Source organism: Anopheles funestus, chromosome 2RL, assembly GCF_943734845.2.
Source record: "Anopheles funestus chromosome 2RL, idAnoFuneDA-416_04, whole genome shotgun sequence".
Classification (NCBI taxonomy): domain Eukaryota; kingdom Metazoa; phylum Arthropoda; class Insecta; order Diptera; family Culicidae; genus Anopheles; species Anopheles funestus.
Genome location: NC_064598.1, coordinates 17,797,271 through 17,815,390, shown reverse-complemented (window position 1 = coordinate 17,815,390; position 18,120 = coordinate 17,797,271). Strand labels below are relative to the sequence as shown.

General features: G+C 42.5%; 2 protein-coding genes across 5 annotated transcripts; one reads left to right on the top strand and one right to left on the bottom strand.

Moving 5' to 3' along the window:
* Window positions 1-30: 30 nt before the first annotated feature.
* LOC125766498 (serine protease snake-like) lies at window positions 31-1,450 on the top strand. Its single transcript, XM_049432523.1, has 4 exons — window positions 31-253; window positions 351-371; window positions 456-953; window positions 1,025-1,450. Exons 1-4 carry the CDS (start codon window positions 184-186, stop codon window positions 1,363-1,365), a joined length of 930 nt encoding a protein of 309 aa, XP_049288480.1. The 5' UTR covers window positions 31-183; the 3' UTR covers window positions 1,366-1,450.
* On the bottom strand, window positions 1,441-14,380 carry LOC125766487 (C-type lectin 37Da). 4 transcript variants are annotated; one of them, XM_049432504.1, is made up of 4 exons: window positions 13,985-14,379; window positions 5,147-5,513; window positions 4,894-5,046; window positions 1,441-3,249 (listed from the first exon to the last, which is right to left on the bottom strand). In XM_049432504.1, the coding sequence occupies exons 1-4, from the start codon at window positions 14,031-14,033 to the stop codon at window positions 2,487-2,489; spliced, it is 1,332 nt and encodes a 443-aa protein (XP_049288461.1). In that variant the 5' UTR covers window positions 14,034-14,379; the 3' UTR covers window positions 1,441-2,486. The 4 variants fall into 4 exon arrangements, with proteins under 4 accessions (XP_049288461.1, XP_049288462.1, XP_049288463.1 ...); XM_049432505.1 differs by having other exon boundaries at window positions 4,894-5,043; XM_049432506.1 differs by lacking the exon at window positions 1,441-3,249 and having other exon boundaries at window positions 4,849-5,046; window positions 13,985-14,380.
* Window positions 14,381-18,120: the final 3,740 nt, after the last annotated feature.

The window sequence follows — 18,120 nt, the reverse complement described above, 5'->3', positions numbered from 1 at the left end:
CGGATGGCTTCAGCGAAGAAGAACCGATCAACTCAGATGACCCCATTCGTCAAAAAAACAGGTCGAATGCATTTTGTTTTACAACTCTGTAAGAATGCTTGCTTGATTGGAACGGGAATATAAATACGGTAGAGTTGCTCATTGATTTTAGTGAAGTCTTACAAACCACAAGAAGATCGCGAGATGTACAATAGAGTAGTAGTGCACATTGTGTTGGCAGTCTTACTGTTGCTGAACCTATGCGAAGTTCGTGGTAGGTTTTATGGAGATTTACAGTTGATGTTTTGCAAATGTTTACACTTGTTTCCTTTTTAATTCGTTATCTGCAATAACAATGATTTACACCTCAGGACTACGCTTGGCGGAACAAAGTGAGTGATCAAAGTGTAAGATCGTACAGTTTCTTCATTGTTCCTTACTGTAAGCAAGGAATTTCTTCGTCTAACACTCAACAGAATGCCAGGAGTATCGGAGTACGATTGCTTCCTTAACGTCTAAGATGACCGGTAGGACGAATAACTACGAGACACCACCGAACGGAATACCAGCAACGGAAGGAGAATTCCCCCATCAGGTGCGCGTCGGACAATGGTTCTACGAGGACGAAGATACGGAACACATTTTCCGTTGCGGTGGTGCCCTCATTAGTGATCGTTACGTTCTCGTTTCGGGTCACTGCTTCTGGACGATGGGTGATAAAATGGCGTCACTTGGTCGACACGACTACACGCGTAACTCTACCCTACCGGAGGTGTTGCTCAAGCGAGATGATCTGATTTTGCATCCCGCCATTGATGAGACGGTGAAGGCATCGTACAACGATATTGGATTGTTACGGCTTGCCGAACCTGTCACCTTTACCTCTCACATATATCCTGCCTGTCTTTGGACGGAGGACAATTTGCCCGAAACACAGAAGTTTACTGTTACCGGATTTACGAGAGGCAAGCTCGGTAAGCACGTATATAACACGTGATTGCTTTAGAAGTACAAGTTTTACTAATCACATCTCTCACGATCGCAGTTAACGACACAGAGGATACACGTTTGGTTAAGGTACAGATGAACCGTGTTTCCAATGACGAGTGCACACAAATGTATGCCGATAGTGGCTACTATCCGCAAGGCGTCACCGATTCATTTCTATGCGCGGCGTCTCCTGTCGAATGGAAAGCATCTTGCGATGGTGATGGTGGTGGCCTAATGCAAACACTTGATGACGAATCTGGTGATGTGTACCGGCTTATCGGTTTAGAAGCCAAGGGTCACGATTGTGACCAGCCGCATCAGTCCTATGCCTATACCTATTCCTTGGTACAGAAGCACCTGGATTGGATCGAGAGTGTTGTTTGGAGCACGTCCTAACGCCTAGCTAGAATTGAAACTTTTAAAGCCAACGAGGGAAGTAAATAAAACGATTCCAATTCGCATGAACGGTGGAGTTAAGACATCATGAGATTTTTGTACAAATCTTATCGTTTATTCATTCTCATACTCTTTCATCCTCTGTGTGCACGTGTGTCTGTCCGAGGAAACGCATTGCCCGGTCTGGACGGCTACAGTTCCTGTCCCTTTTGTCTTGTCTTACAATGATCTCTCTCCTTCGTGTTCAGTTTAAATCACAAGAATTCTAGTACACTTACGCTACCGTTCGTATTCTGTTACATGCTTAATGCCTAACCTTATTCCGTCACTCGTATTTTGTATGTTTTGGCGGAGGGCTCGTGGGGATGGGTAATGAATACCGGTCGGGTTGGAAACTATTTCGGTACCGGCTTGGCACCGGCATCTGCTCAAAAGGATGGTAAGAATTGTTACGAAACGAATCAAGTGGAAACGACATTTTAATTAATACCCGGTGGACCATTCTTCCATTTCCATCGGTAAAGTTAATCAAAAGCTCATTTTAAAATGGTTTGCCAAACTCATCCGCATGCCCGAAAAGGGGGGAGATCAGCTGAAAATGTCCCTACTGCTTGGACGATTACTGCCAGTTTCGTTTGCGAATACCATTTGAGCATGATGAAGGTAATGATGGACATAGCGATGATGGTGATGACGATGAGGGAATGGAGATGTGGTCGAATGATAAGATAGATGACATTAAATTCCCCCGGATGCTCGGCGAAAAAAAAAAACATTAGCGTACGGGGGTTCTCTCGAGAAGTTATGTCCCAATGTTTCAACAATACTAGCTTCTATCTAATATGGTTATCGATTGGGTTGGTGTCCTCAGAGAGAACCGCATTAATCGTACTTCATAAATGTTAAAACGATTTTGCAGAATGTATGGAACAACCGAACCGACATAGACTAACCGGAAACTAGCGAAATAAAACACTTCCCAAAAACGTTGGACGGATGAATGGTATGCACGATTTTAAATGCGACGCCTGTAGTTCTTTCTATAAAAAAAACTGTTTATAAAGTAACGCTTCCAATGTATCTCTCCCTATCGTCCCTATTCCCGAATGCGCACGCTTCGCTTATCTTTTCCGACTGAGTGGTTCACCAAGCACGCGCATCGTGTTAGCGTAGGACGAATCGATCTGCGGTACCACCTTTTCCGCTGGGCGAATGTTCTTGATCAGATCGGACAGCGACAGGAAGCTCTGACGACTGTCCAAACGTAATTCGCGATCACCCGCACCTCCGGACAGCTGTTCAATTTCCTTGGTGATTTGTTTCAGCTTTTGCTCAACGGGGATATCTTCGGGAAGGGTAGAAACGACAGCATCCTGACCAGCCGCAAGTGCTTGCTGGTGGTGTAAGTCGGCCGCCTGTTCATCTTCGTCATCGCTTTCATCATGCTCCTGCTCATCCTGTTCGTGCTCCTCATCCTCTTCATCTTCCGCCACAGCATTCGCACTTTGACTGCTACGTCCGACCACATTCAACTCGTCATCTTCCTCTTCCAGCTCGTCACCGTGCAGCTGCTGATCGTCCTCTTCCTGATCATGCTCCATCTCCTCGTCGTGTTCCTCTTCGGCTGTGTTCGCATGCTGTGGAGTTGATGGACGTGCGGTACGATCCTGCTCCAAGATGTCACCGTTCAACAGTGAAGCTAATGGTGAGGTATGCTCCGCATTCAGCTGCGGCCCAACCGTGGACACGGTGGAGACGGACACAAACTGGCGTGCCTCAGCAGAAGTCGTCGAGGGTTCCGTCGTGGTGGAGGTAGTCGTTGTTGTCGTTGTGGCAGCAAGCGTAGTATAGAGCGAAGTACTAGTGGACGTTTGAATCGGACGGCTGTTGAACATATCGAAGATATAACCATTAGTATACTCGTGTCTGATCGTGATCGGGAATATATTACATTCGAAATGTTATTGTACAGAATGTTGAGGTGAGAACTACATATACGGGAAGCATTAGCTGAAACTACAGCGAGACATTCCTAAACGCAACTCCAAACCATTTGTTTGCCATTGGATTAATCCTCAATTGCAATACGCCCTGCCTGTCAGTGTGGTCCTCTACTAATTCTGCTACTAAGCGAATATCTTCAAAGTAGACTACGTCTAAGTATTGTGTGCTTTCCAACGGGTACCCAAAAATGACGGATGTATTTTGTGGATTGTTTTTAAAGATTCGTGAAATAACATTTGAGTAATCAGTTTTTGTTTGTTTTGTATTCCTCTCTCCATTAAATGACCTAACTCCAAACCACCAGCCAAATGTTAATGAAGATTAAAGGTAGATAGACATAGTAGGAAACAAAGATGAGGCTCTACAAACTACGACAGTGTGCACTGGATTTTGTGTGATTGGTTTTTTTTTTTATTTCTGCGGTGCTTGTGTTGAAATCTTTGCTCTACATGTAACGGGTAACGGTGTAAACCGTCATAGTTAAAGATCAATTAGTATCATAATTTCCTCTCCACAAGGGATATGCTCGTGTGAGGCAGAAAAGCTGTCAGCAGCATTTGGTAGTGTGCGGGCATTAGCGGGCAAACTGATAATTGTTCGAACAAAGTAAGAAAGAGCACGAGTAGCTCAGACTGTGGAAGGTTTATTAGTGTTTTTTTGTTTGTTGGAAAAGCGTAGAACAAAGCGATAGAGTAGTAGCACTTAACATTAAGATGGTGGAAAGGACGTTAGCTCACCTACGACATAATACCGCAACGGTAGTATCGATTTACGATTGATGTTTTTTTTTTGTTTCGTTTTTCGAAGCGCTTCAAATGGTGCCCCTGGCGCTCAGGCAAATGTGGAACAATAAAGTAAAACAAATTCAATTGTCATATGAACACTGGGTGTCGATGGTTTCATTCTCCAACACCCTTCGCCTTTGTTCACAGCACCGTTAGCGCTTGTTTTGCATAATCTCTGTGTGTTGATTTTGGGTGGGAACACTTTTATTTCCGGTTTTTTGCTGATCGGCATATCAACAAACGTGTACCAAATTTTCATCAGAGGGTACCATCACCACCACCACTACCAAGAGTGTGGTTTGTTTTGGGGCGATATATTATTTTAACAAATTGATGCCTATATGTACTTTGATTGGAGCTTCATTCGTGCTACAAAATTTCCATCGTTCGTTTGGTTCCCTTTTTCGCTCGTTTCCGTCCATTTGCAGCGTGTATTACATTTGCAGTGTTTTGTTGTGGTTTTGTGTCAAGTTTCACATTCGTTTCCGTACGTCTTATCGTGTTGATATGCTTGTGGATCTTCGTTTTTTTTTAGGAGGGAAGGGATCAATTTCGTGTCAGTATTCTGTCACTCGGGAACCATCTCGAGGGAGTACGTACCATACGAAGGAATAAGGATATACCGTGGTCAGGGAATGGGGAAAGAATCTTGGCTCTTTGTTTATGTCTGTGTGTGTGTATGTGTATTTGTATACCCTCAGTCCTCGGGAGGGGGGTGGGTGTAAGACAATATTCTTACCCCTGTGCGGACGAAACCGGAATGCTACCGTAGTTGTAGTAGTAGCATCGCGTTTGCTCGCAGATGAAATCTTTCACGGCCGAACAGTCTTCCGGTGCCCACCGTAGGCTTGGTGCCTTCAGGTGCACGCATCCCTTCTGCAATCCGCTGCTGCTGAAGATGGAAAAGACACGTGCAAGGTTAGTCGGATTCGTTCGCTATCGTACGGTCGAACAGGCACGCATTCCACACGGTGCCAGATAACGATACTTACCTATCGCGTGCGGTACGCTGGGGTGAGGTGTTGCTGTTATTGTCGAGCGGATCCATACCGACGGTTTCCGGTGACTTTTCGAAGTAGTCGAACGTGGCGTTGAACGGCAGACCGGTGCTCATCCACAGGAACATACCCGTACCGAGCCGGTTACCGGACGTCCAGAAGTTGTACTTGCCGTAGCCGGCATTCTGCAGGTACTCGGTCATCGATTCTACCTTCTCCTTTGTCTCGAACGAGGCAAGCTGCAGTCCGAGCGAACGGCAATACTGGTAGGCAAGGAAGTAGTTCAACTCCGGCGAGTACGGGTTCATCCGGCTGATGAAGTACTGCACACCGTCCAGCTGGATGGTGGTGATACGTTGACCTGGTTTCAGAATTAGCGCAAAACGATAAAAGGAGTTTTAATCAACTGATACTACGACTACGCGTACTGTTGCCAAAGTCCACCAGTCTGGCGATGGAAGTGCAACGGCTTTGTTTGTGTACAGCGATCCTGCTGCTAACAATCTTGCATCAAAAAATAATCCTGTCCTATGCGAAGTCTCTTCCCAAGCGCTGCCAGTAACCACTGTTTGTTTATCCTCGCTGCCTGTTACACTTCTGTTCGCGCTAAACCACATGGAAGCGAAGCTTTGTCAAAGAACACGGATGTCGAAGCATCCCGAAATCCTCCTGCTATTGAATCTTCTCTCTGCCGGAAGCTAATGCCTAACCTCAGAAAACATCTGGGCCCTGTTCAATGGGATTATTTTGCTGGTGAAGCTGCCTCAAAAGCACACTGTGCTGTCAACGGCTTTCGGCAAGATATTACACCACAGTTTGTGGCACGCATTAGAATTAACAACAACTAGCGTACATTCCCGCCGGCAACCAATATATCCTTACCGGATGGTGCCAGTATGTCCCCCGGGGGGGGACAATCTCTGTTAGCACATTTGTCCATGAAGAAATGTTTCACATTATCTAAAGCTTAATCAAACGACTTTAGTCGGCTTCAGGCTTGGATTTCTAATGCTCTTCGACAGGGATGTGTAACATTTGATCAAAACTAGCAGCATAATATTGACAGCTTGCGGTAAATGTATTTCCCCAACATCCACTGTCTGTTTGTTTTTTCTTCACTTTCTACATCGTTTCAAAAATGGAATCTCACTTTTGAAAAGTGATCAGAAATATATCGTCCTTTCTGCCTACTTCTAGCACAGTAAACGGCTTTTAGGATCAATTTCTTGTCGTATCGTTTCATCTGTCCTGGCGCCTGCAAATGCTCTGGCGAGGTTGCGTTGGGATAATATTGATTGGGTACACTGTCACCGGGGACGGCACCCATCAACACAGCAAACAGCAGTCCCACCCCGTCTGGCTGAAGTAATATATAGTGGTAGAGAAAAAATATCAATTTCATGAGTAACCATCAGCGGTGTCTCTTTCCGTGTATTATCCAAAATCGAAAAATGTCTCCACAAAAATATCAAACATCTGTCACCAGAAGAAATAGGAAAGGGAATTATCTCGAGAATTGATTCGCAACCACGAAACTTCGTTGCTTGTTTTTTTTGTGTTGCTATCACTACAAACGCTATCAGTTAGGTAGGGTAGGATTCGTTTTATTTTACCTCTGCTAGAAATTCTCATCATCGTTTTGCATAAATCTGGTAAACCATCGTCGGGAAAATTGGCATTTCTTTTCCATGCCACATGAAATAACGATGTGAAACCATTTTCTCAGCGCTTTCAGCTAGGGTGAAGAAGGTTTACCCGGGTTGTTTTTTTTTGGCGTGCATTTTAGCATTCACAACCCATGCTCGGCTTTAAGGTTGCGAAAATAACGCACAAGAGCAATTGCATTAAAATGTGTTCACTCTAAAGGCACGACATTTTCTTCGTCCACACATCCCTTGAAGCGAAAAAAAGCTCAGTGTGAGTGTCATATTTGTGGAAGAAATTCGTAGAAAAAAACGCTTTTTTATTGTAACCCATGCTTACCCTTGTGGCTTGAAAGATGCTGTGTACCATCACATATAAGTGCAGAAGGTTATTAATTTTATATTTTGCACTCCTTTCTCTCTACGGGACTATGTGTATACCACAAGGACTAGTGAATATGTCTAAAGAAAATATACTTTATTGAAAACATACCAAGTTTAGTCCCTTTATAGCAAAAAACGTCCCACAGTTCTTAGGACCGTGGTTTTTTTTCTCTAAAATGTTTTATAACACTTCTTGCTAATGTTTCAATCATGAACATCCATAAACCGGAAAATGTGAATGCTAACAATGCATGTGTTTGGAACATAAATTTAGGCGCATAAGGACAAGCTTTCAGCTTTTTGAAGCAAACAATTTCGAAAATGCGCAACGTATTTATAATCTATCTGCGTACATTTTCCCAGTAGACTTACATTAGGAAATAGTTCCAAGAAAGAATCACAAAAAATAAAGATGAAAATAGTCGTTATTTAAGAGTCTAGCCTAGTGTTATATTTACTATTGCAATGGATGACTAAAATTAGTACAAAAAATTAAAAGAAAAGACACGAAAGCAGAAAGACGCTTTATAGAGCATATTTTGGGAATGTGCAAGTAAAAATACAATTTAAGCAAATGTTCATCACAGACCAACACAACCTACGCTAATGCGTTTTGCCCAAGGGTCTGGCTTGATGTGGTATGGACCAACCATGGACAAAAACGTCGTGGACGAAGAAAAAAGTGATGAAACAAAAATGGATTGTATGGAGTTTTTCCCAGGTATAGACTAGAGCCAACACAGAATACTTCTGATTTATGTGCTCCACAGCAGACACCGGACAATCATTGAATTTTCCGATCGATTTGCTTATTTGTACCTTTTCTAAGCGGTATTTACAGTTTTCTTTTGGAAAATCTTTTTTTTCCCCCATTTTCTTTTGTTCAATGTGCAAGAACATCTACCAAATTTAGTGTCACGATTCTGTTCTTGCTCAATTTGTACCACGAAAAAAGCAAACATCAAACCCCAAACAGGTACAGCCATATGAATTGTGTTAGGTGCGGCCTTTGAAGCCATAATTGAACATTCCCAAGCAAAGTAACAAAAAAAAAAGAAAGGGAAAAACAATTTCATAAAAAGATCGCACATGATTGTAAACTGATTCTGCGTCCCGGGGACAGCGTAAAATCCGATTTTATCTTAAGAACAAATTCAATTTTCTCTCTTTTTACATGCCATATCACTAAATAAAACCGTTTCGGTACCCGTACCCGATACCACAACAGACAGCGGTGTAATCGAATTTCCGCCGTGAGATGCGAATAAGACAAGCGACAACGTCTTACCGATCGGGTGCGATGGCCACCAAGAGATCCATCACTAGCGGACAGACGCGTGCGAACATCATCACTTCCGCTAGTTCCGTTCGTTCACTTTTACGCCGCGTTTCATCACCAAATTCCGTTCGGCAGGATCGTTTCGCCCACGCCCCATGTCTGTGTCGTAGCCCGGGTTCATCGTTTTGTCGCTTAAAGGCAAAATCACACACACACACCCATGGTTGAAGGTTCATGAATTATGGAAACACAACCCGGTGGATTGAACCGAAAGCCAAGCTAAAGAAAAGGGATCATCACACCGGGCATCACAGGAAAACGAAGCGGGTGGAGACGCATTATAATAAAAACGATCATTTCCGGTTTCCTGTCACTGTCAAGACAACGCTGCTAGCTATCCGTGTCGAATCAGCGTTTATTTAACGCCTACTTATCTTTATGAACGTTTTATCCACGGCCTTTTGTCGCATACTATTGACGCCCCGCTCATTGTTGAGCGATTGTTGTATTTTTTTTTCTTATTCTATTCATTTCAATATTACCATTTCCATTGCAATATATCATAAAACATGATAAAGAGCTGTAACATTTGTTACCCTTCGAATTGCAATTGATAGTCTAAGGGTGAAGAAGAGATTTCCATTTCCATCTAAAGCACTTTATCGCAAACGCTTTAATTCTTATTTCCTTTAAACCGAATCCAAAAAGGGATGAAAAAGTTGCCAAAAAAAACACTAAAGAAAACGAAACCATGATGAACGCGGTATTAAGATATTTACGGAATTTAAATCAATCGATTACTGGTAAAGCCTTTTCAAAGAAGGTTCGCAAACGAATTAACCCGGTTTAGAGATTTCTCAGACAGATTTTGGAGCTTCTTTATTCGTTTATTTCTATGGCCGGGATACTACGAATTTTTAAAGAGCTTTTTGAGACCTTTATAATATCGAACAACTGCATCAATTAAAATATTCTAACGAATTTAGAAATACAAAAGTTTGAACAAGTTTTGTTTGTACTTAATTTTATCAAAAAGATATGAAATAATCCACAAAAACTTTTTAAGCTTTTTAACTTCTATTTTAAATTATTGAAGGCTTTAAAGTACTGCTGGGAAATAAAATATAGGTAGAGATAATCTTGCGTAGTTTAACATATCCAAGCTCTTTAAGAGCTGTTTAAAAATTATTAGGAATTTAAACGCTGTTTATCTACCATCCGGACCGTCCCCCCGTAGCAAGGACTGACTATCCGACTACGTCGTAAAAATAAGTCTAGTAAGCCCGAAATGGCCGGCGTGACCTGTAAGGTCGTTAAAACCAAGAAGAAGAAGTTATATACCAAATTTGCCATTTAATATTAAAATATTTCGAATGCAAATTTATCACAAGGGACATGTATTTGATTTTCTTTGGTTGTAATGATATTATTATATTATATATTATTAAATAAATAAAACTATATCAAATACATTATCTTTAGGCCACTATCTTTAGTCACTATCTTTAGAACAGCAATAAGTAACCTTTTTTTCTACTCGAAAACGGTTATCCCGCGTGTCTTGGATGTTTCTTTTTAAAGAGACATTCTCGAATATCGGCAGCAGCAACCGAACAGCAACGTTCGGCTAATGGTAATGGCGCTGGGCAGCAGTTGGTGTTTTATTTACTCAACTGTGCCCGGTAGGAATAGCTAATGAAGCCCACTATCGCTGAATGAATTTCTGCAACAAGGAAGCGCGTACCATCGATGCTGGTACACTGTGTGTGCAAACGAAACATGAAGCAAGCGAAACAACAAACCCAAATACCGATCCGGTACTTACAACTGTCATTTTGAAGCGCTCATAAATTGATCCCGCACGATCGTCAGTGGAATGGTTTTTCTTTTTGTTTGTGTCTTATCAAAACCCGTCTATCCATCCGAGTTGAAAATAAAGTAAAAGAGAATACCCGAACAAAAAAAGGCTTTTAATGCGTTCTGCACTCCGGGGCCACTAGTGTTCCAAAAATTACCCGCATAAATTTCACCGATTTCCAACCTTCCATCCAGCCAGTAAAAGAACATAAATATGCCAATGAGCGCCGAAGAAAGTTCTCCACAGCTACAGGTTGATGATGGCATTTTTCACCTTAACGGTAACGGGTTTCAGTCTCGCAATTTTTGCCACTCCATGGATCGCATTGGATTGGATGTGGCAGTAACGGGAATTGAAAGTGGTAAAGTGAGAGAACAAAAAAAAATGCAACGCTCGATTTAGCAAACAGCAAACCGAACGCATCGCTGCTCATCTTTATGAATGCTTGGGAGCTTTTATTGCTGTAGCACTCAACATTCTTATCATTTCTTTCCTTTTTTTTTTTGGTTAATCCACCCTTTCCTCCTTCCTAAATTCCTTTCACAGAATTTTATGCTTTTTTCCCAATTCAATCTAACGGACACTCAATGTGGCGAATGCGTAAAATGTCATAAACCTGAGCAGGATCATTTTTTTATTATCCCGTATGCAAATGATGATCCACCAGAACCGGAATGCGATTTACGATTTCATTGCCACCCGCTCTGGTTGGTTCCACCTGCACCACCGGTTGTTCCACCTGGACGTTCTAATTCACAGCCCGATGGAAAACCGGAAAATGGATTCCCGGTTCAATCGGTCAACTGAACGGTTCTTTTTTTTATTCCGGGTTTCGCATAACCGGGTTGTATGCGATCCCGAATGACCGATTGCCAGCAAATGGCAAACAAACAGGAAACTATTTAAAATCAAGCAAAATTTGTTTTTTTTGTTTTGATGCCCAAATTTAGCTACATCCACGCTTCTGGCTATAGCGGCATCGATCGAAAGGAAAGATAAGAAATCCTACTTTTCCATCTTTTAAGCTCAACTTTTTTCCCCCTTTTTGTTCTCCAATTCGGTAACAGATTTCCCATGTGCCCTTAACAGAATGAAATGGCCACTTGCTTACGGATCGCTCGATAAACACATCAATAAAATGTCTGCAAAATGTGAACCTTTCCTTTCTTATCGAAGCAGCTATGGAAGATCTCGTAAATGTGTTTGTTTTTTTTCTGTGTGTATTCTTCAAACGATAAACCTTGGTGGAAACCAAATTAAACAAAACAAAAATCAAACACAAACGAACGGAAAAATACACAGCGCCACAAGGACTTTGTTTTTCCAGTACAAAAAAAACTTTGAAGAGCACCGGCAACTATAGCGACGAACCCGAAACCTTTTACGCTGTAAAGTCAAATATGGTTTTATTTTCTTTGGGATTTTTTTTAACCAAATGCCATCATGCGATCTTGCGTTTGTTTAAAGAAACAAGCCAAAAAGGTACGAACGGGGAAAAAACAATTTTGCGTTAGCCTTTTTGTGCCGTGGAAGGTAAATGAAAGCCTTATTAGCTCCATTCTGGCCAAATCTAATCAGCGCAACTTTGTGACTTAATTGCTCACTTCCTGTCAACGCTATTTCTGGTACCTTTTTTGGGGGAGGTAGTTAAGTTTTTCGTTTTGTCTTTCACTTCATCTAAAACACCCACCCGACGGGTGCCAGGGAACATTTAACTTTTCTGTCCGTTTTTTTTTTTTGGAAAATGGCCCGCGCGTGTTCAACCATCTGCAATTCGTGCAATTGAACAATACAACACCAACAACCAAAACAAGCAACAACAAAAAAAAATCATTCATGTTTCCGACTAAGAAAAGAATTGAGAACTGTCGTAACTCAAAATGAAGAAATGAATATTATACAAAGCCAACGGTTGGCGGCGAGCAAAAGCATACGCAAGACAACAGTTGGATGCCATTTTTGTACCGATTGTGCTCATTCTTCTAGTACGCTGGACATGACATTATACGTTCTGGTCGTTTTAGATGGTAAAAGGGTAGGAAAAAAAACGGAACCGCTACTAACAGGACTTCCGAAGTTGGTTTGACTGCTACGGTACAATGGTAGAAAAGGGCGAACTGAGAAGCAACTATTGCTGCACAATGGTTTCTTACGCACAGTGAGAATTCTCACTATTAACTCTTGATGCGATCGTTCTGTTTGAATTGCTTCATTTGATGAATGGGAATAAGATTAACAAAACTAAATAAACTTGATGCTAATATTCGATCAAATAAAGCAGAAATCGCCTAAACTAAATTGAAGATTTTTTCTCACATTAAAGCACTGCCCATTGAAGGGTTGTTACTGGCAAACACCGCATTCCACGTGTTTCATCTTCTACAGGTAGTCCTGCAAAGTGGTCATGTCATTGTTGCAATTCACTCGAGAGGATAGAAGAAGGAAAAAAGTCCCTTCCCCCTCCCCTCCCCCTTTTACTTCTGAACATCCCCCCAAAAACCGGAAGGGAAATACTGACGGACGTATCTCCATAGAATGTGCGGATATTCATTTCCTTGCACCCGGAACGGCAACACGTTCCATTTACGCTTTACGTGCCACATCATACACCTCCGAATGCCACACAGATAGGCAAAAAAAAATTTGATGAGCTACAGAAAATCGCAAACCCGGACAAACGAGACAGCTCCTCAGGGAGGGAAAGACACACGGATGGAATTTGAAAACGACAACCAGCCACGAAACAAATGACACGATGGACGTCTTTATTTCAATTTCACAATTGCACCACAAACCAATGAGAACTTTGTCCCCACAGAAGGGGAGATCATGTGGAGCCCTCATTTGTGATTCCGTACGCAACCGCAACTAGCAGCAAATGTACCCGCCCGGGGTGACATTTGTTTCTTCACAACGCAACATCACTTGCCGCGTGTTCATATCCATCTTTGTCCGTTTGCTGTTGGCGGTGTGTTTTAGCGAAAAGAATAAATTTAATTTCCGATACCTGCCATGTTGAGTGAACTCCACAGAAACCCTCATAACCAATCGTAATGATGCCTAGCTTTAGCGACATCCGGCCACGGGGGTGGATTTTCTATTCTCGCCCAACCACGCAAACGGAAACTACCGAACATGGCTTTGGCCCATTTTCTTGGTGTGTGTGTGTATGAACGTATATGAAACGATCTTGAAGTGATGATGGTTATTTTTTCTTCGTTCTCTGTTTTCGTCCATTTCAATTTGCAACTCCGGAAGTGAACATGTGAATGAAATGGTTCATCAAACGAACAACTCATTCCGCATCGGAAAGGCGTCACATGGTGCGAAGGGTGTCAAACTTGTAACCAAACCAATGAAAATGATGATAAAATGATACTAGAGAAAAGTTCCCAGAGCTACCACCTGCTTCGCAAAAGGGGCTGATTGTGTGTGCTAATGAAACTTCCTCTGCCATCAGTTGTGTGCGTGTCACTTCAGGGTGGATGGTTCAATTTCCTACTACTATTATTAGACAACGTTCTTGGAATAGAGCAGATTCTTTCTAATAATGAAAATTGCAATTTCCCTAAAGATTTTTGCCTGAAGAGATCTCCTTGCTTAAGACATTCAACTTGCCGAGGTTCGTCGCTTTCAGTCTTTTGATCACTGCTGCCCATGCAACTTACCTCCTGCGTACGCCAGCACAAACACCAGACACAAAATGATGGACTTCATGTTTCGTTTGAATTTGGCGTATATGATCGCACTGGAATTGTTGTTCACAAACAAAAAAAATCACAGATCTTGCACGCTGCCGCTTTCGTTCCGTTTCACACAGGCGGCTGTTGTACAACCCCGAAAAATGCACACTCTCGTTCGCTGGGACACCGAAACCAAACCGCACGCCAAACACTGTACACGCCAAAGTATCACCAACTCGGTCAGGTACGTTCTGTCTCGATCAATACAACCCAAAAGCTTCTGTTCACAAAGTCCACCAGTCAGCAGCACCAGAGCACTAGGAACGAAAGCGACCCGCTTCACTCGAACGATCTTGCACAATTGACCGCAGCCTGGGTCGAGCGGTCCCGCTTAACGCATTTCCAGCGCGCATCCGATCGGGCCAGGTGTGGTGGCCCGTCGGGAATGGAAAACAGTGGCGCACCACCCGTTTGCACACACCGGTCCCTCGGGGCACACCATACGATCGGATAGCCGCATCTTCACACGGCGCTGTTCTTTCTCCTTTTGCTTTGCTTTCTTTCGCTCACCATCTCGTTTGCGCACACCCTATGGCAAAGTGGCAGCCAGGAAAGATGTTCTGAGAAGACACCTTTTTCTGACTTCTTCGCTTTCACGCATCCACACAGACACACAGACACACACACACTATTCCTATCACGCCACTCTGAGATTCATTCTAGCACCGCACCACTTGCCCCGCGGCACACACCGAAACGCGCTGTTTTCATGATTGCCTTTTTGCAGCATTTTCTTTGCATTTCACTCTTCGACGATGGCTGGCTTTATCTCACCTGATCCGCAGACGATCGAGAACGATCGCGTAATCACGCAGCACGCTCGCACAGTGTGAAAGAAACAAACAGCAAAAAAGACAGAGAAACAGGACAGCGAACCCTGCACACTGTGCAGAATGTGTGTACCACTGTTCTTCTTCAACATTTTCCAGCATCCTGGTTTATCTCCACCAGCGCATACTTCTTTGTCGTTTTGTGTTTTTCCTTTTCTTTATTTAACCATTTTTCTCTGTGTGTGTATGTGGTGTTGTTGTTGCTTTTCCTTCTTGTTGCATTCTGTCTTTCTTTTCCTTTCAGCTTACCTCATTGCTTCCATCGCAGTAATGTAAGATGTATAATTTACAACGGCCGTTTGACCAGACCGTTCGTTTCTCACCACCCCTTTCGCTTCATTGTTTCCCCCTCCCGCATGCTATGCTCGCGAGCATTAGAGTCTCAGTTTTGTTCAGTTTATCTTCTTGCCTGTTCTTTTGTACAATCTTTTTTTCCGTTTCTTTACATTTAAAGTGTATTTCTTTTCTTCTTTCGCGTCTTCTCAATTACTATGGCGTTCTTTACCTTTTTCTTCAATTTTATGTCTCTTTTACACGTTTGTCGGTGTGTTTCATTTCTTTCCCATTCATTCTTCCACAGTTCTTTGTTTCTGTTTTGTCTTACACACAGGTTAGGCTTTCGCAACCCGTATCCCTTTGGCTTCGTGTGCTCCCATAAGCAGTTTCGCCTTCTGACACCTTCATCAACACCACCCGTCGTCGACCTGCTTGCAGAGTTTTGTCTGCTTTTCAACTTCTAACAAGCGGTGTAGCGCATCTTCCGTGCCTAAGGTGCGCGTACGCGAGCCAAACCGCGCGAAAACTCTGCGCCCATTCGGAGACGTGTGTTTGTGAGGTTTTATTCTACTTCCTGAACCACTCATCTTTCTTGACGGTTTGTTCGTTTTGTCAGAATTTGCCATTCAGTTCAGAAACTCGCGATAGCTTTAGCGACTGGTTAGGAAGTATTGCTTAAATTGATGAAAAATTGACTGGTATAGTTTTGTATACGTACGTTAAGCATTTTTTAAACGAGTTTAAATTTAAATATAAAAATCATATCAATTCTAATGATTGTCAGTTGTGAGATAAGAACGCGACTCTTCCCGCACAACTTTTCAACTAAATCTTGAAACACACCCACACGAAATCTCACCACAGCTATAAACACTCACCTGACAATGGCTTTTTAAATCCCTCGGAAACCATAAGCGTCCAATTCTATCGAAACTGCTGCCATCCCCCCGAAAAAAAGCAATAAAAACTCCCCAAACGAACCAAAACAATAATCTCGTTAGCTGTTTGGCGATGTGAAAGAGTGCCTTTTGATGCCATCCCTACCGCAAGGATGCTCCGGAAAACCTTAAACTGGCAAAGATAAGAGAAATGTGTAAACTCTATGTGAGGGAAAAATGAAACAGCGGAAACACTCACGTAAAAAGTCAGTAAGTAACGCAAGACCAAAAAAAAACAAGATGCTAGAATTTCTGGGCGCGTACCAGAAGAAATCTTTTGCTGTGGGAAGATTGTGCTTCTTGAGCACAATGCCGAATGCCACGGGGGAGATGGAGGACAAGGAGGGGAGGAGGGGAGGATCATCCATGTGCGTGTGTGTTTGTGCATCTTCAGTGGAGGACAAAAGGCTACAGTGCCGAGCAAAACAAACAAAATGCAACGAAATGGAATAAAGCAGCATAAGCATAATCGGTACGGCACGGTGAAGGTACTGCACACTTTGGGCCGTAACCGGGCAGTGATGTTTGCCTAAAGGTGGTGGCGGCAAATGCACCATCTCCGTTCCCAACTATCAACTATGGCAGCATGGGAGCTTCGCCAAGCTGGTCAACAAAGAACATTCTGTAGAGCTGAGCATTAGGGCCGGCTGGCTGAAACGTCACGCGCACTGTTACAGCCACCGTGGTTTACCGTGGAGGTTTATCAGCAAACACGGGCCTCCAACTGCGGCATACCCGGAAGGTATCGAAAGCATCCATAATAAACCAGCCCCCGGGAAGATTCGTTTCAGTGAAAGCATTGAAAGGGGATGGTGCGGTGGGCTGAGCAGTATCTTCTTTCTTTACCGCTGAGAAAAGCGCAACAGAGGACACCGCACTCAACAACGACTTCTGGTTCTATGGGACTGGGAAGAGATTTCCGATGGTATTGTGCTAAAAAGATCTTCGGTCTTCGACCTTCGCGTACGTGAAGCCGTAGTGCACCGGTCAATAGAAAGATGGGATAAGTTTAATTGCTTGTTTAGCGTGTAAGATAATCTATGATCCGATTTCTGTGGTTCCAACATGAAAATTATGCTTAGCTACTAAATAATATACTATTTTATCATTTTAAAGTATTATTATTTGCCAAAGAAATGTGTAGAATTTTTTATCAAAAAATGTCACGCTTAATTGCTTCTTCTTCTTGGCTTTAACGGCCTTACAGGTCACGCCGGCCATTTCTGGCTTACTAGACTTATATTTACCAAATAGCCGGGTAGTCAGTCCTTACTACGGGGGGACGGTCCGGATGGGATTTGAACCCGGTCCGGTCGTGTGGACCGGCGCTGTTTAACACATGCACCATCGGATCGCCCAATTGCTCAATTGCTTATTTATTTTAAATTGTTTTCCGCAAGTAAACTAGTTACGAATTATGAAGTTTTTATTTACTGTTTTCAATGGCATGGAATGGAGATGGTCAATTAGAAAAGGATGTATTAATCAAGGATGGAAGAACAGATAATATTTGAAAATCAAACTCTTGTAATGAAGCATAAAATTTCGACAATATCCTTGCCGCTTTTTATAGGAAAAAGTTAAAGGAAAAGATCCTAAAAATGGGTTAAAACAAGATGAAATGTACGGAAAAGTTCTTCAAGCTTTATGCGGGTTGCAAATCTGATAAAAACTTTTATACCCAATCGGTATTCCAGTTCAATTCACTGCTGAACTCCCTAGTCAGGATCAGATAAAAGAGCGAAAACAGTCTGTTAGTTCTTAAAGAGTTGAGTTTATTGAATCCTCACTTTAATGTTATCCGGAATTCTTGTTATCAATGTTATCCAATTCAATGTTATCCAGAATTTTTATTGAGGTAAGGGCTTAATAAAATCCTTGAAAATCATTTTCAAAAGCACTTCAGCAAAACTGAAGTCGACATAGTCGACATAAACATTGCTGCCAATATGGTGATTGTTATACCACACCCTATAGTAGCATTGTAAATTTTAGTAATATCAATTGCATTACTTGT

Coding starts and splice junctions, on each gene's coding strand:
- LOC125766487 (XM_049432504.1), bottom strand. CDS start 14,033: ATGAAGTCCATCATTTTGTGTCTGGTGTTTGTGCTGGCGTACGCAGGA. Junction 5,514..13,984: donor TGTGCTGGCGTACGCAGGAG/GTAAGTTGCATG, acceptor TTCTGAAACCAG/GTCAACGTATCACCACCATC. Junction 5,047..5,146: donor CAGCGTACCGCACGCGATAG/GTAAGTATCGTT, acceptor TTCCATCTTCAG/CAGCAGCGGATTGCAGAAGG.
- LOC125766498 (XM_049432523.1), top strand. CDS start 184: ATGTACAATAGAGTAGTAGTGCACATTGTGTTGGCAGTCTTACTGTTG. Junction 372..455: donor ACTACGCTTGGCGGAACAAA/GTGAGTGATCAA, acceptor AACACTCAACAG/AATGCCAGGAGTATCGGAGT. Junction 954..1,024: donor ATTTACGAGAGGCAAGCTCG/GTAAGCACGTAT, acceptor TCACGATCGCAG/TTAACGACACAGAGGATACA.